The sequence below is a fragment of the Centroberyx affinis genome, unplaced genomic scaffold (assembly GCF_046629955.1).
Source record: "Centroberyx affinis isolate AG114_WGS23_722 - 3 ecotype Tasmania unplaced genomic scaffold, CSIRO-AGI_Caff_v1 ptg004734l_1, whole genome shotgun sequence".
In the NCBI taxonomy this organism is placed as follows: domain Eukaryota; kingdom Metazoa; phylum Chordata; class Actinopteri; order Beryciformes; family Berycidae; genus Centroberyx; species Centroberyx affinis.
In genome coordinates, this window is record NW_027282291.1 from 381,647 (window position 1) to 403,854 (window position 22,208).

The window sequence follows — 22,208 nt, forward strand, 5'->3', positions numbered from 1 at the left end:
ATGAACATTCGAAAGCTGACGTTGTTTCTATGTTGGATGATAATGTACCTGGACATCTGTCTAAGCCAAAAAGACTGCACAGGCGTGGATTGTCCTGTTCTGCAGAATTGCATCGAAGAGGTTGTGGAGAGGGGCGCCTGCTGTGCCACCTGTGCACGAAGGGGATGCACCTGTGAGGGTTACCAGTACTACGACTGTGTCAACGCAGGCTTCCGGAAGGGGAAAGTCCCAGAGGGAGAATCTTACTTTGTGGATTTCGGAAGCACAGAATGCTCTTGTCCGCAGGGAGGAGGGAAGATCAGCTGCCGTTTTATTCCGTGCCCTGAAATTCCACCCAACTGCATTGATGTTTCACAACCTGAAGACGGGTGTCCGCAATGTGGGCGAATTGGCTGTATCCATGGCAACAAGAAGTATGAGGCGGGACACTCCTTTCAGATGGATCCGTGCCAGGTTTGTCACTGTCCTAATGATGGTGGAAGCTTGATGTGTTCACCTATCCCCGGCTGTGACAGACGCAGTGTTAATAAGCCCATGTTGGTCACTACTACTGAGAACAACAACCCTTTGAGAGACATCAGCCGCCTGCATGACAGCAGACAGACAAATCCTTTGGAACCCTTTTCCAAGTTGGCACAAGGCAACACTCTACCACTGTATAAGCAGGACCCACCCAGCTTTGGCACGGAGGATTATGACTATACACTGGCAGAACCTACATCTTCCACTCCCCGGGATCTGGCCCAACCACTGGAATCTACTACAGTACCACCAACTTACCCGGAGTCAAGCTCTGCTTCCTTCAGCCTCCATGATGACAGGAGGCATGAGCTGAGAGAGAAGCAGAAAAAACATCATCAAGACAGGAGAGGCAGGGCTGAGGTCCATCTTAACACGGATCAGACCGCTGCCAGGGCTCAGAAAGAAACATCAACATCATCAGCGGATATAACCACACAGACAGTGAGCACAGAGAACCACAGGCCCCAACATGAAGCTGGTGAGAGGACCACCAGACGTCACAGTGACAGGGACAGAGTGGTGCAGGACACATTACGAGACATAGCACACACTGCCCGTGCTGATAAGGGGGTTAGACACGCTGGCCATCACAAACACAGTCAGAGTGGCCACACGGGGAGTCGTGGTGGGCCCCACTCCCTGGGCCATAAGGGACAAGAAACGGTCCCAGTAGAGCACAGGCAGCCTCTGGGTAAAGAGGAGCAGAGCTCGTACCCCACAGTCCAGTTCAGTCCCACCAGCAGAGCTCCAGTCAGGCTGAGCGAGGAGGGAGCGCAGCCCAGGAGACAGCCCCAAACCCTCTACAGCTACCAGCCCCACCAGGCCGAGGGAGACTCTGAAGGTATGCGGCATGTTTTAAAGTGCTTTTATGATGAAGAGCATGAGCATACTTCAATTGCCTTTCATTCATTTAAATCCAAACAATTCAAATCCACATTCCTATTTCTGCCCACAATGTTATGAAAAGTGTTTATGGAGCGATGGAAACCTGCTGAATTGAAAGAAATCAATGAAGTAGCAATCGCATGCTTTGATTTACTCAATGCCTACATCTAAATGCATCACCCTGTGATGGTTTATAACCAGGTGATGACAGTGTCAGATTGTTACTTTGTCATAAGACATCTTCCTCTTCCTTCTCTCACATCCTGTCTTTTGACGAGGAATTCATAATCACTCTATACAAGCTGGCAGTGGTCCAGGAAAAACAATTGTTCATGGAAAGTCTGTTTTCCCTAGATAGCATTTATCTACCTTGCTCAGATGTGAATAGGACTGTACTTGGTATGTATTCAGCGCCCCGTTCATGTTGAGAGAGCACTGTATTTATTTGTCTAGTTTGTAAATAGCAAATTGTAGTAAGTCTGGAGCCATATTCCTATTACTCCTCAAATAACTATATATCCTATAAGAGCAGCTGAAATTACAATTTTTCCTCCCTGCTTTGGGCCGGTGACTGTTCCGGGCCTGTGTTCCTACCTGTATCCTTCATGTGACTATTAGCATGTTCTCGGATATATCAGCCCCCTTCAGGGCATAGACCAATCTACTGCAGGCACTGAGATAGAAAACAGATGATGAAGTGATTACAAGGATGTCTGGAAGATGAGTTACAGTGCATTGGAAAGTATGAGAAAAACACCATCTCTCACTCCAAAGTTAGCTACCCCTATATAATAATCCAAACTCTATATCATCCCGTATAGTACAAACTTTTGTTGCATTAGCTCTAATTAAGAATGTAATGCGGCTCCAAATATGCTGATGAATTGTCTTGTGAAAATAGAGCCTCCTGCCAAGCAAAGCCTAATCAGATCATATTTCTACATACTTAATGGCTTTATGGCGCAAGGTAATCACACTGTATTATAGGACTTCCCTAAGAAGTCTGTAAATTAAATTGTGAATGAGTGAAATGTATGAATCTTGTCATTTCATCCACATAGCACTTCAGTAACTGAATTGACTGAAGAAACTGAAGAAATCGTGTCAGACTTTGCTCTTATTAGTAGGTGTTGTGCTGCAAACGGTAATCTTGAGATGTTCCCACCCCATGTCTTGTTAACCTGCTTTACTATACTATGACTTTTGTTGAGACCTGTCAGGATTTTTCTTTCCTTTCAGCACCTGGCCTCCATAGGAATGTATAGTATGTATGCATCTATGAGATGTCTCTATGGGAGGGAACACCAGTGGTACCTGTCAGGTTCGTTACATAGCATAAAGTTAGACAATATAGGTTATGGACTGACTGTTTGCCATTCACACATTTTGTTACAGAAAGCTATAGGCCTAGTTCAAGTCTAGGTGAAATGTGAAACTGAATGCCTGTGAGCCCACACACACACAAACACACACACACACACACACACACACACACACACACACACACACACACACACACACACACACACACTGCTATGTATTCAGTGTAAGACAGATGTCCTGAACTTTTTTTCTTCCCTGTGCATAAGTGCATTAGGATAATGTCCAACTATTCAGTTGTAAATTACAGCTTTATGGTGGGCTGACGGAGAGTTTGAGTCGACCCTTACTGTACTTAAGTCTGCCCTCCAAAGTCGCTGTGTATATCTTCTGGGCTGAGGAGCCTGATGTAGTTGTTCTGGCTACTCTCCCAGTCTTTAGGGCCAAATGACATTGCTGGGTTCATTGGTGAAGGTCGCTGGGCTAAGGGAAGATTTCCAGAACAATGACATGTTAAAGCACAGGCAGGAAAAGGCCAGCTGATAAGGTCCTTGACTAATGCCTGTTATCAATGCCATTAGGAGAGGATGCCAAAGCCATTTGGAGAGGAAAAGAGAAAGCATGCATTACAAAAACACAACTATTCCTCACTAAACATAAATGGGCTTCCTTTGCAGTGGAACACAGCCCAAGATAAATGTTATTTTCTTTCAGTCAATAAGCCTTCTCTCCCTCCACCAGAAGCAGTGTGTACCGAGGGGGGGATGGGATTGTTTAGGCTTTCTGATGCTGGGCTGGACCTGGTATAGGATTTCTTGTGGGTTGTACCTGTGAGCGGCATAATACCCATGTGATGAATGAGACCACTGTTGTGGCTTGATTGCCAGACGCTACTCACTGTTCCCTCATGAGCCCATGTGATTACCCGTCTCCCATGAGGCTTCTGGGTTCCCAATCCTCCCAGTAATCACCCCATCTGAGGCACACCTTCACACATGCTCAGTTGACTTCAATACTTGCTCCACCAAGAGGGAACCATTATGTTTTTATAACGTAGGAGAATGTTAGGCATGGAGAAAAGTTGATAAAGCACATGGCTCAAGCCTAGAAATCATCTGAAAACATGAGGTGAGGTGGAATTACTGAAGTAGGACTTGTTTTCATCAACAGCACTGTCACAACATGCTGCATATGGGAGTGGGCTGAAGAGATGTATAATTTTAGTCAGGATGAAAAGGAGGGTGAATTCCAGAGCTGGCCATGTGAGAGTTCACTTCCAGGATTTGTGGCATATCTCACTTCTACAACATGTCCTTACTGAAGACCGCCAACTGATCCACATGTCACCCGTGCTTATAAATAAAAAAAACTCCAGATGCAGGAAACCAGCTATAAACAAGGCCTACAGTATAACTAGAGAGAGATTGGTGATAAATAACAACAGAATAACAGCTCTGCCTGTTGCACCCATTTGCATCGCAGTGATTAACATGATGGCAAAGTACAACGGCATGCAGCTGTTTCCAGACATACCAGCAGTTTTTTACTACAAAATATGAAATATACTCCTTATATAAATCCTTTATATCTTTTTATACTTTGTTGATATCATGATTTCTAATGTAGAAAATAGTCACTTCTAATGAAACTTTGGCAACTTGAAAACCACCAATTAGGTGGTATTATTCCTTGGGACTCAGCGTTATTTTCGTCCAAAATCTGGATTTGGACGGATTTCCTGTGCAAAAGAATGAGTGAGTTTCCTGTGTTCTGGCCTGAGAACACACCTTGGAATATATTAGACATAATAAAGCAACAGGAAACTGGTCCACATACAAATTACAGGAGTGTGGAGGGTATTTAGTTCCGGATGTGCACTGAAATACATTTGACCAATTTACTGTACGCTGCAAAGGGGTCTCTAATGTTGATTTAGCATAGCAAAATATTCACAAAACATCAGTGTACAATCATGTGTGTGTGTGTGTGTGTGTGTGTGTGTGTGTGCTTGTTTGTGTGTGTGTGTGTGTGCTTGTGTGTGTCAAGGACAAGTTTGGCACCTGTTGGAAACACAACCTGTAAGTCACAAGCAAATGTCACTCCTTCAGCAATGCACCATTAGTGTGATGTGCTGTCAGTGTGTATTCTGGTGCTTTACACTGGTTATCTAACCACAGGGAGATGTAATTGGATTGGAGTTACTGTCTGAAACCATCAAAGAGTGAGGCTCCCATCAACCAACTACAACCTCAGTCAAGAGTTCATGAAGATGGATCACATATGTCCATCTGCTCACACTCAATCTCAGAGAGATTAAGAGAATAGCTGTCAATAATTGAAACACGATTCAGGCGCTGTGAAAATGTAGTCATGGTGATAGGAGGAGAGCCCTCCCTGTTATGTCATAGCCAGCTGCTGTTGGACATGATGATGTGTTTCAGAAGACACGAGATCTCTGCTCTTCACGTTGAAGGTGAGAAGAACATTGTGACACTCCCTCCCATGCTTGACTCACACATGCACATACGCACACACACACAGACTTTCTTTCTTTACCCTCTCTCTCTCTCTCTCTCGCTCCGTCTCTCTCGCTCCCTCTCTCTCTCTCTCTCACACGCACAAAAACACACAAATGCTTTTACGCGTTTGACATCAATCATCTGACATGTTCAACCGCACTTGTTTTCAGAGTTTGCGGGTTGGGGACCCTCGACATGCTGTTACTCATGTCTCTCTCCCCTCCTCTCTCCAGCCCACCTGTATTGTAAATCACTGCCATGTCCACAGAGGCAAAGACACACGAGCCTTGATTAGTGGCAGCCCACCGCTTTATGACACCACCAAGACATGTTGAGAGTTGCCCTTTTTTGTTGTTGGTCTAGCTTCATATTTTCAGGGAGGGTGATGTCACTAGTTTTGGATTTGGACTAGAGCGTCTGGTGTTAATGCTACTGTGATAGACAGATATAATGAAAGGCCTAGAAAGGAGAGATGCTCCTCAACCGCCTATCGAATAGCTCCGAATCTCCCCTGTGTGATAAATCACCACAGCTAATTATTACACAGCTGAGTCGAACAAGTTTGCTATTCATGCTTAATTAGAAGGCCTGTCAAAGAGACAGGGAGAGACTGCGGGTCAGGTGGGCTCAGATATGGTTCAGCTAAGACACTTTATCATTGTTTTCATGTACAGTAGCTATTTTGGTGAAACTCAATCTTCTAAAGAGAAGTTGTTCATTGTTTCATCGTTTGTAAAAATGACCTTGGAATGTATTTTAACTCTGTATACATCCTTCTGGATGGACACATGGAGCAGATTTGGGTAATGTTCATGATGAGTGAGCTGATTCCACCTGGAGAAAATGAATAGGGGCAAAAGAATGAGGATGAATAATTATGTTCTCTGTCTTTTAATATACATTCACTCAGGTTCAAAGAGACTTGTTAGTCTGTGGGGCTGGGACAGATAGTTATGCATCAAAGAGTCATTGTGTCTTTTAAGCTTTAGATTTTCTCATTTCTAAACCTATAAATTATGCACACAGTGCGGCAGTCGCTTGCTCTGTTCTGAGTAATTGCCTCTGTGTTGTTATGTATAGGTAAGTCAAGGAGAGGGATATTTTAACAAAAACAAAGGAGATGTAAATCACACACTGTACGAAAAGTGGAAGTTAAAATGTTATAATGACCTCAGGGAAGTCTGTGCTCAGCTCCATCCATCTGGAATTGCAGAAAGATTTCCGCTTGGCATCATGTCTTTCCTCTCTGCCACCTCCAGACTCACTTTGTTAAGTCAGGGGCTAAACTTTTATCAAGCAATGCTATGACAGACAAATTAAAGTTTTCAAAGGGTTGCGAATAATAATTTTTTCAGTCTGTTGGTTCAGTACCACAGCTGGAAAGGCCACAAAATTTGTGCTTATTAAAACTTTTAGCCTATCTGTATGTTTATTAAGTGTAAGAAAAACAATAATAGTGAAACTATCACTCCATTTTGACAAAGCAGTGGTGGTTCTCAGCCTTTTCAATACTGTTGCACACCTAGCAAGACACAAATTTGGAAGGCACACCTAATTATTAATTGGTCAGAAAAGCCAAATAACGGCCAGTGTAATCACACAAATCAATGATGAATCAACAATGAATATCAATGAACAAGCTGCTTTAACTTTGAGGGAGTTAAGTATGATCATAGGCCAGTTTCATTAGATTTTGATTAGAATAAAAAATAATGTCATATTTTGTTTGCCGGTGATAATTTTTACATTTAAGTAAAATTTTGAGTCATACAACTCAGCTGTGTGCTTTGACACACGGGAGAAGCACCATAAGAGACACCCATTTCCATGGTAAGGAATTTGTGTTAGATCCACTCTAACACAGATTTGTCTTACTGTATGGTGTGAGTGACTGGGAAGACATAAAGGTCACGAGTTGTGTTGAGTGCCGGAGCCACAAATCAAAGCTGGAATGCACTGACCTGTTGTTGGAGTAACACGTATATTTTCCTGTAAACCAGATAATGTGTTTTTGCTCCGTCTGCTCCCTGACCTAGTTAAGAATGAAGTGCTAATGTGTTACTCTTGCCTCTACTCCAGCTCTGATTAGCCAGGATGTAAAAAACTGGATGAATTTACACTGAAGGTAATTTTATAGAGACTTGGGTTTCATAGTTCTCCCTGCCAATGAGACAGAGAGCAGAGTCAGGGAGTCTGAAAAGAAAAAAACTCAATTTGTTCCCTGTGCTATTCAATGTGTAGTCACCAAAATACGCTTTGAGCTAAGTCCATTTCTAAGAGACAAGTGCCCCAGTCAAGCTGAGATTCAGTTACACTTTAAATATGCTGTAATTCCTCCTTTGATGTAACTGTCAGACCTTGTATTTCAATGTTCCTGTCTACTCTACAGAAGCCCAGTGATGGGATTCTGTGATGCCGAGTGTTATTCATGCTGTTGCACTTAAATTCGCATTGTAATCATAATTTCATGTGGTTCTGCTGAAACACTGACTGCACTGAGCTGGATAAATCTGGATCTGGGTGTTTGTGTTTCACTACAGTGTCTGCCAAGGAGCTGGTGAAGGTCTGCTGTGAGACAGGAGCGAAATGGGCCACAGCTAATGGTCACTGCGACAACATGGAACCCCCCAGAAAAGATAGGCAATCCATCTGTTGGTAAGGCCATCATTAAGTTCCCATCCCCATCATTTAACTTAATTCTTATAATTAAACCAACACACTGTACTGTAAGTCATCGTTAATTGTACAAGCGACAAGAATATAAAGGAGGCTTAGTAGTGACTTTATTAAAGTGTTCAACAGTTTGTCTTGAGACATACTGACAAAAGTGATGTTCATATTGTATTATTATGAGTGTTTTCTAGCAAGATCAGACATGTTTCTGTTCAACATTCATTGGAACCACCGGAACAGCGAATGGTCTTCAGGGCTTTGGCTGGGAAATGAAAATTTCAATTTCCAAAACAGAAGTGCTTTCTCTTTCAACGTCTAATTAAATTTCAAAGGAAAGTTGAAAACAAAGTTCAGTCAGCTCTATAGCAGCACCAGTGGGAGGAACAGGCAACCTGCTCGCTGCTGCTCTAGGGCCGCAATTGCAGTCCAAACACTTCTGCACTCCATCCTCCTGTGTGCTTTTCTCTGCCAGGACTGCCCAGAAATGGTGCTGTTTGGGTTCCCTGAAAGAAGGTCGGTGCTTGGCCGGTGTTAAAGCAGCCAGAGAAGGAACTGTGTGTGAAGAGGACGCCAGCGATAAATGTGGAACCGACTCCTACAAGGCTAGTATCTGTGACCAAATACCATGACAGGGGCCAAACAGAGTCTACTGGGTGCTCAGCTCCTTTGAAGTCCAAATTAACAGCAGAGTTAATTTCAAATTAAACCTAATACTGTCCTTAAATTAACAGTTCACAATTGCATTAGTCACAGTAGAATTGAACAAAATGTGTGGATGGGACTGGCCTTTAGCCATTATAAAGTCTCCCTGCAGTTTCAGAGCAGCCTTAGTCTAGATCCCTCCAGTGAGGATTGCCACTGTGGTGCCAATTCCCTCTGTTATTCAATTACCTTATTTAATTTAGACAGAATGCTTTAGGGCCAAGTACGACTAAAGGTTCCCACAGTTTTATACGTTTTGCCATCTTGAAAAGACACCACAGTACTTGGAGATGTCAGATGTGACTTGTTTGGGCTTCCTGGAATTTTGGAAACATGGATGGATATTTGACGTGACTAGAATAGTAGCAGAGCTAGATTATGGTGTGTTATGGGGGTCAGTGAGGGTCAAGTCATGGTGAGAGTGGAATTGGAGCAAATCAGTCCAGATTTCCACAGCCATTCATTTCCCAGCTGACCTGTGCGTTGGAGGACTTCGCCTACTCGCCTCCTCAGAGCCCCTGAGCAGCATGGGGCCATTATCGACTCAAGGCCGGGGTAAAGCCGTTAAATATTGGCTTTCACCACTTCTCTGCAGACCTCCTATAAATTTTGTAATATTATACCACTTCACAACCACGATACATCACAATGGTCATTATTTCAGTTTTATATTTCGCCATGCCCCTATATATTCTCCACAGTATCTTGCTGAGAGCAACAGGGAGACAGAGAGTGAGAGGCTGGAAGCGAAGGAAGAGTTGCTCTAAATTCAGACTTGTAAGAACTATCATAATTCAAAATAAATAAACCTCCCATATGGACCACAGTGCGCAGTGCTTTTCATAAACTGGGTTTTGGAAATGTTTTTCCAAGCACAGCGGCTTCTCTAATGAGCCACATGATCCCTTACATTACAATACATTATGGCCCAGTATGCAGTATGTGTCGAGTTAATACTGTGGATGTCTGACCTGCAGGAGTGCTGTGGCTGCTGCTCTCTGGGGCTGCAATACCGCAGTGAAGGACAGCGCTGCGAAGCCCACCAGTACCTGGGCTACCACTGCAGACACATCTTCCTCACCTGCTGCGAGGGGGAGGAGGGGGATGAGGGGGAGGAGGGGGAGCGAGGCGGCTGGCGCACTGTCAAAGAGAGGCCCCTTCTAGACTCCACCGCCCTGCCAAAGAAAGGTATTGTCAACAAACGCACACACAAATACACAAACCTGCAATGCTAATGCACCGAATGCTTTATGCACTCCGCTGCCATGCCAGGACGCTACACACACACACACACACACACACACTCTGCTGAACTTCCAAGGGGGGGACAATGTAATACACACCACTGCACTGCCAGAGAAAAGTACTGATTTACACAAAAGAGAATCCGTTTACTTTACCCTCGCTGATAAAGGGAAGCATTGTAGTGAGGCCCCCCAACTCTGCTGAAAAATGGTGCACCTCATTGGCCTGCCAGAGCAAAGTACAATACCCCAGTTCACCCATCTCACTCTAAGAGATCTAGTGCCTGCCTGCCTGGCATTGCATTAAATTTCAAAGGCTTATTTAGATTCTGCTCCAGTAAACCACTCTGTGCTTTTAGTATCTTTGTACTGATTTGGTTTGGCAGCTCAGAACTTAAAAATAAATAAATAAATAAATACTCCATATCAGTGTGGCCTGTTGACACTATGTGTGACAAAAAAAATGGTGTCTATCATCCAAGGAATTTTATATTGAGGCATTTAAAAGTTATGTTCTATTAGGAAATTAATAAAACCATTTTAAAATTGTTACACAATTATTTCAATTCCATTTTATGTTTTACTGCCGTTGGTACGATGACCTTTGTCTGTAAAATCTCAAATGAATCCAGAAGCCTTTTGGTTGAATGATCAAGGCAGGTTGCAATTTATGTTCAGATCTAAGATATTTGAGTGTGCTCATTTCTTATTTGAAGCATGGAATAGAAGGAAAAGTATGCCGTATGTTTAAGTGAAATATGGCTTCTTTTTGTTGATCTTAGTTTGGATGTTTGCTACATGCTGATCTGTATTACTCTTCTTTTAAAATCTTGTCTTTTTTCTCTGTTTTATTTCATGTAAACAGTGTCTTATAAGCCTATGTGGGCTGCTCACCAGAATGGGTGTATGACACTATAACAAAAATCAATCAATCATTTAAAAGATTATACACTGATATTATTTTATATTGGTGACAACGACAACACTCTACGTCCTGTAGTGTCTGACAGCCCGTTCCCTAAAGAGGCCTTCTCCATCGGTGAGGAGCAGGATTTGGAGAACGCAGTGGAGGGTCCTGTTGAGGTGGAGGACATGGATGAGTGCCTGGTGTATCAGGGAAACATCTGCCAGCACAGGTGTATCAACACACCGGGCTCCTTCAGGTGTGAGTGCTTCCCTGGATACATGCTGCAAGAGGACGGCCTCTCTTGTGCCCAAGGTATCGTAAAGACCACCAGTCCTATAGTTTCATTTCAGTCTGTTTGTGTTGTCGATGCACTTTACAATGTACAGTTAATGTACAATACCCGGGAAAGGATCTCTCAGCCGTTTGATCCCTCCAACATGATTTACACTTCACATTCCTGGCAGGAAGACCCCATTTGTCGTTATTTGTCTACACATTCGCAGTGTATTATTTCCCTGGTGTGTATGAGAGTTCCTTCCTGCCTGCAAGCCCTGATACTGTCTAATAATAGTTATCCTAATCACACACTAGCATTCATTTCCTGGACTGACAGAGATGCTCTCCTCATCCCATCAATCTACTGTCATTTTCACTCGATTTGAAAACCATTCTATACACCATTGAAAACTGAAGGTCTGCTCAGAGGAAGAGGTGTAATGAGAAGTATTTTATTTTATTAGGAAGTGCTGTATAAATTTGCTGCAGTCTACCAGACCTTAATCAACAGTGGCTTTCACCAACACAAGCCTGTCTCAACAGGATACTAATGTCAGAGCTCTTTTCACCAAATTACAGTGAGGGATGAGGCTCACTAATAAAACCAAATGTTTGTCTGCAGGCAATGTTTTTTCCTGTCTCACCTTCACCCCTTTTGCAACTTTCATCTGTGGCTGCCTAGCCTCATATCACTGGATGAAAATGCAGGCATTGCACAAGGTTTAAGCCACTAACTAAGACCGAAGTAGAGGAGGAGGTGAAATCCTTGATTACAGTGTAATTAGTCTCTCCTGTGATGGGTTCATTCATGTTTCCGCAGAGACAGTGGATGAGGAGAACAGGCTGAGGGAGGATGACAGAGCAGCGGTGGAGCCCACCAGCCAGCCCCCTGTCCCATTCAACCCCTGTGAAGGTTCGACACATGTGGCTTTATGAGGGGAGAGGGAAACTCTAGACCTGGCAGACCACAATTAGCACTTTCATTCATCCTTACATCTTAATCAGAGAGTGGAACGAGCATCTCGAGGTAGCCAATTATGCTCCGAAGAGAAGCCAGCGCGGATAGATTGACATGCCGTTATTTCTTTTCAAACCGTGCCATTTTCCCGGAATGTAATTGTGCTGCAAATGTCACACACAAGCAGCCAGATGGTATCAAAGGTTAGCTTGTTTCCAGCATTAACCACTCATTCTCATGAGGTCCTCATATCGTGATGTGTGCAGGGTCACATTCTGTTGTTCTTGTTTGGTTTCCATAACACCAGGGTGGGGTTGCATCACTGTGGGCCAAACATAGGAAACACAATCCGATCAGGTCAGGGGATCAACCTGGAAAGAGGAAATGAGCAAAAGGCGATACAGTCAATTGTGTTTATCTCTCACACGCAGGGCTAGAGACCTCTCCCCCCTGTCATATGTCACCCAAAATACTGCTGTGTGGAGTAGTGGTATATTGTGTTTGACTCAAGTTGTCCATCAATCTGTTCAGGAAACAGCCCCTGTAGCCAGCAGTGCACCCCGGTGGGCGGAAGGCCACAATGCTCCTGTTTCCCGGGATTCTCTCTGATGGCTGATGGGCAGTCCTGTGAAGGTGAGGAACTGAAACATAGTTATATTGCTGAAAACATTTTTTTTATATATTACATCAACACAGGATGTGAAAATCTTGAGCAAGCATAGAAGAGAAAAATATCTTACAGTTTCAGCCCTCATTTGAGTTTTCTGCTGAAGCCAGAAGAGTTTTGTTCTGGTCTAGGAGAGATTCCTGGTGAGAATGTCTGTCACTGATTTGCTCTCTCTCTCTCTCTTCGGTGCCTCTAGATCTGCTGAGGAGATACAGCTCTAATCCCCTTTACTCTCAGTAACACAGTCTGATACAGGAAAAAAAAACAGGAGTTCAACAGTTCTTTTCACAGAGAACTCCTGAACTGAGCCTCCACCAGAGGATTATGTCAACTATCCTTGCAATCTCACACTCTAGTTTACCAAGTGCATACCATATATGCTCATTGGTTCCGTGACATAGCCTACAGAATGGGATTGGACAGTGTTTTTTGTTTATCATGGAACGGATCAGCTCCCCCTCTATGTGTCTGAGCTGTCTCACTGGGGACATAACTCTGAGTTAAGCCGTAACCGCTGCTCTGCCTCCTGCTTGACAGTAGTGAGCTATGGCATTGACAGAGAGTGGCGCAGTGTGTTGACAAATTTCTCATTGTGTGGGTGTTATACCCAGTGGCCTCGCCCCTAATCCCTCTCCCTGTAGAGGGTGCGACCTGTCTCTTTAATCTGGCTGCCACTGTGTTACACCGGCTATTACACAGAGACCAGAGCTCAGCTGTTGGTATTTTCCTTCCTCTCTCTTTCTCTCCTTTTTCTGAACCTATTGGTCCTGCTTCTTCGCCTTTGATTCTCTTCCTTCGCACTGTTTTTGCCTGACACTGTCTCTCTTTTACTCTCTTTTTCAACATCCAGACATAAATGAGTGTTTGTCCACACGTGCCTGCCAGCTGAATGAGCGCTGTGTGAACACTGCAGGGAGTTACATGTGTCAGAGGCAGATCATCTGTCCCCTGGGATACCAGATCAACAACGACATGTGTGAAGGTACAGTACAAGACCCTATCTGCACTAGGCAGCACCACAGCATTCACTCCCACCCACAATTACTAAGGTGTAAATACTAGCAACAGAACAGTTGTATTACTGAATGCTCACAATCTGGGGAAAGCACATTGTTCAGATGAACAATCAAATTTGCCACCCTTGAGAGTCAGTATTGCCAATGAGACATTTTTTTTAATTCTTCACGTCCAGTGATTATGTAATTTCACAAGTGAGCACACACACAAGAGAGCATAATAAGAAATATTACTCCGGAGAGTCATCGCCACAGTATTTGCTTGCTGCTAGCTCTCAGTATGAGGAGCTGACTGACTTTCTTTGTGTAGGTGGAGCCCAACTTTCAGACCCAGTAGGAAACCTCCCAATACGTCTCATTATTTCCATGCACCATAGATTGGGCCCATGTAGAGGTCTCATTCATGAAGCAGCAGCAGTGTTCAGGAAGAAGGACCTCTAAGATGAGCGTTGGATGTGCTTTAAGTGCTGTTTACCGCTGCAGTCAGATGGGTTTCTGTGGGCTCAGGCCGAGGAAATTCAGTTAATCTGCAGCTGCTTGTGAACTTAAAGAATGTTCAATCAGACAAAATGAGCATTTAACGATGAAGTACGTTTAACGATAAGCCTGCAAACAGCTGCCACCTCAGGCATTCAGCACAAGTGCTGTGTTACCTATTCCCTATTCAGGGATTACTTAGGGACTGAAGCTCCCCTCTTGCATCCTCTCACAAATGAAGCAAATTCCCTACACAGGGAGAAACTGAATTCCCTTCCCTTCCCTTCATAAACAGAGTGAATTTCTTAAGACCAGGAATGAATTGTCTCTCTATGCATTGCCGCTCACTGTCTTTCTTACCCAATTTCTTAGAGAATCTCTAAACTGAACTCTCTGACCTTTCCGGGCTCCTTGGGCCAGCTCTCCCTCTGATTTGTCAGGAGCCAATTACGTTCCCATTGCTTTGACTAGGAGTGAGGTCGCTGCCAATCTCTCACACATTTATCCTGCTCCCCCTGCTTCTCTCTCTGTCTCCGTCTGTCTCAGGCTGTCAGGGCTCACTCAGCTCCGGCCGACTCTGCCAGGCTTGTGTCAGGAGCAAGATGCTCAATCACTATCTGCTGTTTAGAGACCTACCCCGTATCCGCAGGGCTGCCAGAGCTGCTTTAGGGCGCTATACTGTGATTACAGCGGTGGAATCACACAAGCCTGCACATAAGCATAACAAACTCATGCATTTATGTACACACACACATACACACACACATGCACGACAAGTTGTTTTTATTTGAGATTCTGATTTCCCTGCAGTGTTGGGTTGTGATATGGCAGCAGATGTGGCAGGGTGATTGACAGGAAGTAGATCCCCTAATAGACAGGTGGTGGAGGACTCCGGGGGAATATACCACAATGTTCTGTGACACACACACACACACACACACACATACTTCACAGGGGGATTAATACATTTCACTGCCTTCCGCCGGCTTGACTCATTGGAGGTATTCATCTAGTTGAAATAATAAGCTGTGGGCCATTCTGCTGCAATATGTTATAATGAGAGTGATTGGTGTAGGAAATATTCCTTAGGATAGCCTTGAAGTTGGAATATAAATGTTTTACTGTTGATTAATCTCTGGAGTATTGGCACAGAGAGCTTTATGATAGATGCACAGTGGTTCAGGTGAGTTGTGTAATCAGCCATTTAACCACAGTGCCATCCAGTGGTGAAATGAGGTATTACATGTATTGTGGATAACGCAACTTCCAGAGTATCCACTGGTTATGTGAATCAAGTGGATTAATAGACTGAAACTAATAATACATGATTTATACTTTATTTTGTAATAATTCCTCCTGTCCTCATTCTCTCATCCGTTCATCTTTCTTCCTCCACAGATATTAATGAGTGTGTGCAGGGGAGCCATAACTGTGGGCTCAGCTTTGACTGTGTGAACACCGAGGGCTCGTTCAGGTGTAACCCCAAACCTCGCTGCCCCGCGGGCTTTACCCAGCACACAGAGGGCAAGTGTATAGGTAAGAGAGTCCACATGCTCACTGAGATAATTATGTCAATGTTAATCTCTAGTGCAGCGCTGTGTTAGTGCAGTGGTGTAAAATCATGTGCCATGGAGGGCCAAGAGTGTACATAATTTCACGAAACTTGCTCTTTAGTTGAAGCTAATTCATGAAATGAGCTGATGTTTGGTGTTTGGTCGGAATCTCGGCCCGCCATGACACATGATTTCACTATATTAGAGTTAAATCTTACATAACAAACACTAAAAACTAAAAAACAGTCTTTTTCAAGTAGCAGTCAATATCCTTTTCATAAAGGTGTATTCTGTTAGAGATTCCCAGCCTTGGTCCCATACACAAGATGAGTAAAACCTAGCTGGTGACACAGCAGTGAATTTCCCTGCAGGTGAATCACGGTCCGTGTAGACACGGGGTTGAACGCCACACAGGTGAATCAGCAGGGCTGCAGTGACAGAGGGGTTAAATGCCACACAGGCGGGAGATCAGAGCGGCTGCTGTTCAGGGCTGCAGAGGGGCGGATGAAAGCCAATCCCCTGTCCTCCTCCAGTACAAACTGATGCTGTGGAATTAGCCCCCAGGGGCAGGAACTGGGGCATGTCGAGGCAGCCGCCGCCACTGTAAAAGAAGTGTAAAAGACGCGCTCTGGGAAATGGGGAAAATTGAGAAATTCTCGCATTCGCACATAAATCGCACAACAAAGTTATCCAGGGGAATGCAAGTGTGTGATGTCTGCATTGCTTTGATTTCACAGTGTGGCTAAAGAGCTGCCCTCGTTTCCCTCTTTCCCTCTCTCTGCCCTGCCTTTGGGTCTTCCTGCGTCTTCTCCCTGTGGGTATCCTTCATCTCTCTCTCTCTCTCTCTCTCTCTCTCTCTCTCCCTCTCCCTCTCAGACATTGATGAATGTGGCAGTGTGGCCCAGCCCTGTAGTCCAGGATTTAACTGCATCAACACAGTGGGATCCTACACTTGCCAGCGGAAGATCATAATGTGTAGCCGGGGCTATCATGCCAGTCCTGATGGATCCAGCTGTATTGGTAAGATTTATAGTGTGTATGAAAAACGTGTATCCAGATATAATGTACAGAGTTCAAGACATTATCAACAGAAGTAAAAGTGGGTAAACTTTGATCTCCAGTCAGTGACCAAGATATTTTGCTCACATATACATACAAAAAAATTATAATACTTTCAGAATGGTATTACTTTATGTTTTGTTTTTTATTAAACAAACCATAATTCCATCGTAATTTCAACCCGCTGATATTATTTTCTAGAGTATATACTGTGCGCCTACTTTATTTTATAACTGGTTTTAATGAAGCAAGGATTGTAGAAATATTATAGAACCACATACCAAAGTGGAGATGGTCAATAAGTGAAGAGCTGGACTGTTGTGATACATGACAACTTGTTATGTTCATAACTGATACTATTTGAATCTGCAAACGGCAATGTAAAGTGGTTGCAATTGTGTGTGATGATTGTTTCTCCGCCCCTTCTCCACCCCTGTGTATCTTGCAGATGTGGACGAGTGTCAGAGCAATCTGCATCGATGTGGAGAGGGCCAGCTGTGCCACAACCTGCCCGGCTCCTACCGCTGTGACTGCCAGACCGGCTACCAGTATGACACATTCAAGAGGATGTGTTCAGGTATGTTCGGCATCGTGCACAGCACAAGAAGAAGTATGCAATCAAAGTGTTTAAGTGTTTTAAGTTTGCAGCATTTTGTTTCTACTTTCATCTGTCCTCTCAGTTTCCGGCTTATTCTGTTCTCTCCCTCCCTCCCACACACTCTCTCTCTCTCTCTCTCTCTCTCTCTCTCTCTCTCTCTCTCTCTCTCTCTCTTGCACCACAACCACCCCTCTTCTTCCTCCTGTTTGATATTCTGTGGTGGGAGAGCTGCTGCTGTTTCCCAGGCTTTGCTGCTGCAGCCTTACCTTAGCTCCTGCAGTAGCCACCGAGCCATCGAGCACGTTTCCTGCGGCGGAGGACTGTACTCTGCCCCTGCTGCTGCTCCTTCTGTTTCTGATTCACTCTGTTGTGACTCTTATAATAATGGACTCTTCTGAAGTGTTTAGACTATCAGCAGGCAGCTGGTCCCCTCACGCCACACTCTCGTTGACATGCACACAAACACGCACAGGCATGCACACAGACGCAGACATGTAGGGAAACAAACTCACACACGCTTGATTGCACACACGCACTCGCGTACGTGTGTGCAAACACACACACCCAATACACACTTAACCGCACACGCTTCCCAGAGGTGTGACACCGCTCCTTCCTCTCCCTCCCAGATGTGAATGAGTGCTGGCGCTACCCAGGCCGCCTGTGTGCCCAGACCTGTGAGAACACCCCGGGCTCCTATGAATGCTCTTGTACCGCTGGCTTCCGCTTATCCAGCGATGGCAAGAACTGTGAAGGTGTGTGTTTATGTCTGCCTGTGTGGGTGTGAGAGTGTATGTGCATCCATGTGTGCATTTGTGCATTTGGGTGTGTGTCTATCTGTGTGTTTGTGGGTCCATGCTTGCGTTTGTGTTTGTGTTTGTGTTTGTGTTTGTGTTTGTGTTTGTGTGTGTGTGTTGCCTATGCCCCCAGCAGAACAAAGCACTCTCCTAGACTGTGCTGATACTAAAGCTGGGCAGTGTGCAGCATGTTGGTGGATAGCGAGGTGTATCATGTTGTGTCATCAAGGACAAAACAGTAAAAGCATAATTGGATTATTAACATCATCTTGTTTATATGTGGGGATCAAAACATTGGAAACCCTTTGATCAAGGTGTATTGTGACAGTAATGAGCCCTAACCTCTAATCTCCAGATGTGAATGAGTGTTTGGCCAGCCCATGCAGTCAGGAGTGTGCCAACATCTACGGTTCCTACCAGTGCTACTGCAGACAGGGCTACTACCTCAGGGAGGACGGGCACACCTGTGAAGGTGTGGCACACTCGATTACACATAATGACTATTTATTACATGCTTATGTTGAGACTCATTACATTTTTAATACGTTCATTACATGTTTACGGCCCAATTTCACGTGATTTACCTCCCTTGTCACCCAGACATTGATGAGTGTTCCAAGAGCATCGGCCATCTGTGCACCTATAAGTGTGTAAACGTTCCTGGCAGTTACCAGTGTGCCTGTCCTGAGTACGGCTATACCATGTCCCCCAACGGACGCTCCTGTCGAGGTACACACACTCATTTGAGTTTACATGGGATGTTTCATTGTTGAACATCCACAAATTGACACATAGGTGCTTTTTACAGAACCACACAAGGTCAATTTATCTGTAGGATACCACGGCCCTATATTGTGGAACAGTTTACTAAACCAAGCTCATCTGAAATCATATAGGAATGTGAAAGCTCACTTAATTCAGCAATACAATTATTGACTGATTATTGGCTCCAGTATATCCTATTCATCCAATCCTATTCATATCCATCCATCTTCAACTTCAGTGTATTCTATTTAATCTGCTACAATGCACATTGTGTCTCCCCTTCTGTTTAGATGACCAGAGGACTAGATTTTAAAATGTTAATATTTCTCCTATGGGGGGTTAACACTATAAGAGTTTTTTCATCCTCTCCTGCACTTATGTTTTCTGCTGCTTTTGGAAAATGTGTGTCTTTTAATTGTGCTAATAAATAAAATAAAATGTAAAAAATTGTAGAGTTCTGCTCATCACCAGATGATCGTGACTCTGCTCTTATTGCCCCCATTTAACTCAACATACAGTATAATGGCTGTGCTTAAATAATTATAATTGGTCGTTTTACATTGGCTCAGTAATTACAGCCTGTAAAACTTTGTTTGGCTTGAAGTTAATTGAAGCTAATTTGAAATCTTTATTTGAGCAATTTTTTCTGACATGTTTCAGTAATGAGGCTTTTACTCACAGCTCAGTTGTCTTGAGGCCAACACATTTCTTCTCTCTCCACTCGGTAAACCAGCCTCTTTGTATGAACTGTGATTTGGGTTTCAGATATTGATGAGTGCGCCACAGGGGCCCACAACTGCTCTCTAGCTGAGACTTGCTACAACATCCAAGGAGGCTACCGCTGCCTTTCTTTCAACTGTCCACAGAACTACCGCAAAGTATCTGACACGTAAGTTATAGCATCAATTTACTGCCCTAATAAAAACTTTCATTGTTCAATTATGTTTTTCTGATAGATATGGATATGGGGCTAAAGCTATTTAACATCAAACTTCTTATCAAGGAAGAGGAAGCAAGAGGATAAATGATACTCTGATGACAGAGACTTGTAAATTAGAGATGGCAACTGTTATTACAGCAGAATGGTTCAACTGTTGGGGAACTTGCTTGTACTTCTTGAGATATTTGACTCAAACTTCTCACTACAGATGCAGCGTCAACTGTTTTCATAGCATTACAAAGCATATACTGTATATATATATATATATTTTTATCTTGAATGATTTTCTCTGAACGTCTCGGACCTTGCCCCTCTCTCCCCCCCGTAGGCGCTGTGAGAGGATCAGCTGTCCCAACTACCTGGACTGTCAAAACTCTCCTCTGAGAATCACCTACTACTACCTCAGCTTCCAGTCCAACATCGTTATCCCTGCCCAGATCTTCCGCATCGGACCCTCGCCTGCCTACTCCGGAGACAACGTCATCGTCAGCATCACCCAGGGCAATGAGGAAAACTACTTTAGCACGCGGAAGCTGAACGCCTACACAGGCGCCGTGTACCTGCACCGGCAGGTTGCTGTTCCCAGGGACTTCTTAATTGACGTGGAGATGAAGCTGTGGAGACAGGGGACGTTTACCACTTTCCAGGCCAGGATCTATGTCTTCATCACAGCCAACTCACTCTAACAGAGAGGAGCCACTCTGTGGACAATATGGACCTTAATATAACTCACGAGGACTGATGAAATCACTATTTAACAGCGTCATAAAATTTAACATAACACACTGCTGTAAGAGTAGTGAAATATTCTGAAAGAAATTGTGCCAGTTGCATGTCAATTTCCACGTTTTTGCTGGCGTCGCATTAAAACCTTGTAATTCCAACTTTTTCCATTTTCTCACTCAAGTTGAAAGTTTACATGTCGATAACTGCATTGATGTAATTCTGAAAATGAGAACTCTTCTCTTAAATCCTGAAAAGCTTACATGTTGGAGATACAAGGTTTGCGATATGTTATATCAGTCCAGCAGAAAATGAAAATGTTGCCATTGTTTTGACTATTCTAAATGGATCAATATGTGATAACAATGATAACAGGCAACCTCTAGTTTCTGTCCAGCCCTCTCTATTTTTATACTGATATTCTGGTATCCTAGTATTCTGCTCATATCATCCTGTTATCCTATTATGATGTCTAACTTGACAACACAGTGGTGAGAGCAGAAGAAATTGTAAGAGTTTCCATTACAGTGCCTGAACAACTATTTCTCTTTTCTATTACCCTGAGCTGCTGTTCTTGAAGTATTTTTTACCACTAATTTAATATCCCCCTATATGACGTATATTTGTATCTCTGTAATCAGACACAGTATGAAAGGATGTATCATATTTTTTTCGGCTGCATTCATAAGCGGCAACATATTTTTTGTAAAATATAAAACAAAACAAAAAACACACCAATCTGGATTTGTGTGTATTGGCTTACTGTATTATCTTACTATATTACAGATAAATTGTATTTATTAAGAGGAAAATTATGGTATGGAGGCGAAGAGAGTAAATGACTGTGCTTTGTTGGTGTTTTATAATCATTCTTCAGTCATTTTGGGTTGGCAAACGTGTTTTATCATACACAGAACATATTCTTGAATTCTTCTTTATACACTGTATATAGAGAGCGTACTCTTCGGTGAGGCGGTTGAAGTATACGAACCCTTCATGTCAGGGCATGTCACACAGTAAATATACATGCCTATTTACATACCTGTTCACACCTTGCTAGTGAGCTCACCGTGAGCATGAGCGTCATCTATCAACACACACCAATTTGACGCACACACGTTTTATGATAGCTAATGAGAGCAATGATCGTGTAATGTTTGATATCTGAAATAAAAGATTACAGTCTTCTTATATTTTTGTGCAGCTCCATGTAGGCTCTACAGTAAACCCCATGTAGGTTGTAGCACTGAAAGAGTTACACTCCCACCTACAGGATGCACACAGTCCTGCACCTCTGATATTTGACTTTATAATCCCAAGCAACAGAAGCCTCTTATACAATAGGACAACAGTCTTAAAAGGGAGGAGATAAGATACCTTCCTTGTTTTTTTAATAAGCCGTAGTTTAAGCTGAGGTCATCTTCTACCCCAGCCCAGAGTTCTGAGAACCTTTTGGACCCGCTGTAATCTTCGGAAAGGGTGTGAGTGTCTCTCTGACAGCTGTATTAATGCATATTGCACATCCAAACAGAGCTGCTCGCCAGTTTTCTGTTCTCTGAGATGAGTTATACTGTCAAAGGTCATTTCAACAAAAGAGACTCAACTGC

The 22,208-nt window shown here is 43.6% G+C and overlaps 1 protein-coding gene across 1 annotated transcript; it reads left to right on the forward strand.

The window, feature by feature from the left end:
• On the forward strand, nt 1–21,764 carry LOC139665901 (fibulin-2-like). Its single transcript, XM_071544937.1, has 16 exons — nt 1–1,363; nt 7,787–7,901; nt 8,392–8,521; nt 9,599–9,809; nt 10,866–11,084; nt 11,869–11,961; nt 12,538–12,639; nt 13,524–13,655; nt 15,565–15,702; nt 16,596–16,739; nt 17,227–17,355; nt 18,006–18,131; nt 18,529–18,645; nt 18,774–18,902; nt 19,704–19,827; nt 20,207–21,764. The coding sequence occupies exons 1-16, from the start codon at nt 1–3 to the stop codon at nt 20,562–20,564; spliced, it is 3,630 nt and encodes a 1,209-aa protein (XP_071401038.1). The 3' UTR covers nt 20,565–21,764.
• Nucleotides 21,765–22,208: the final 444 nt, after the last annotated feature.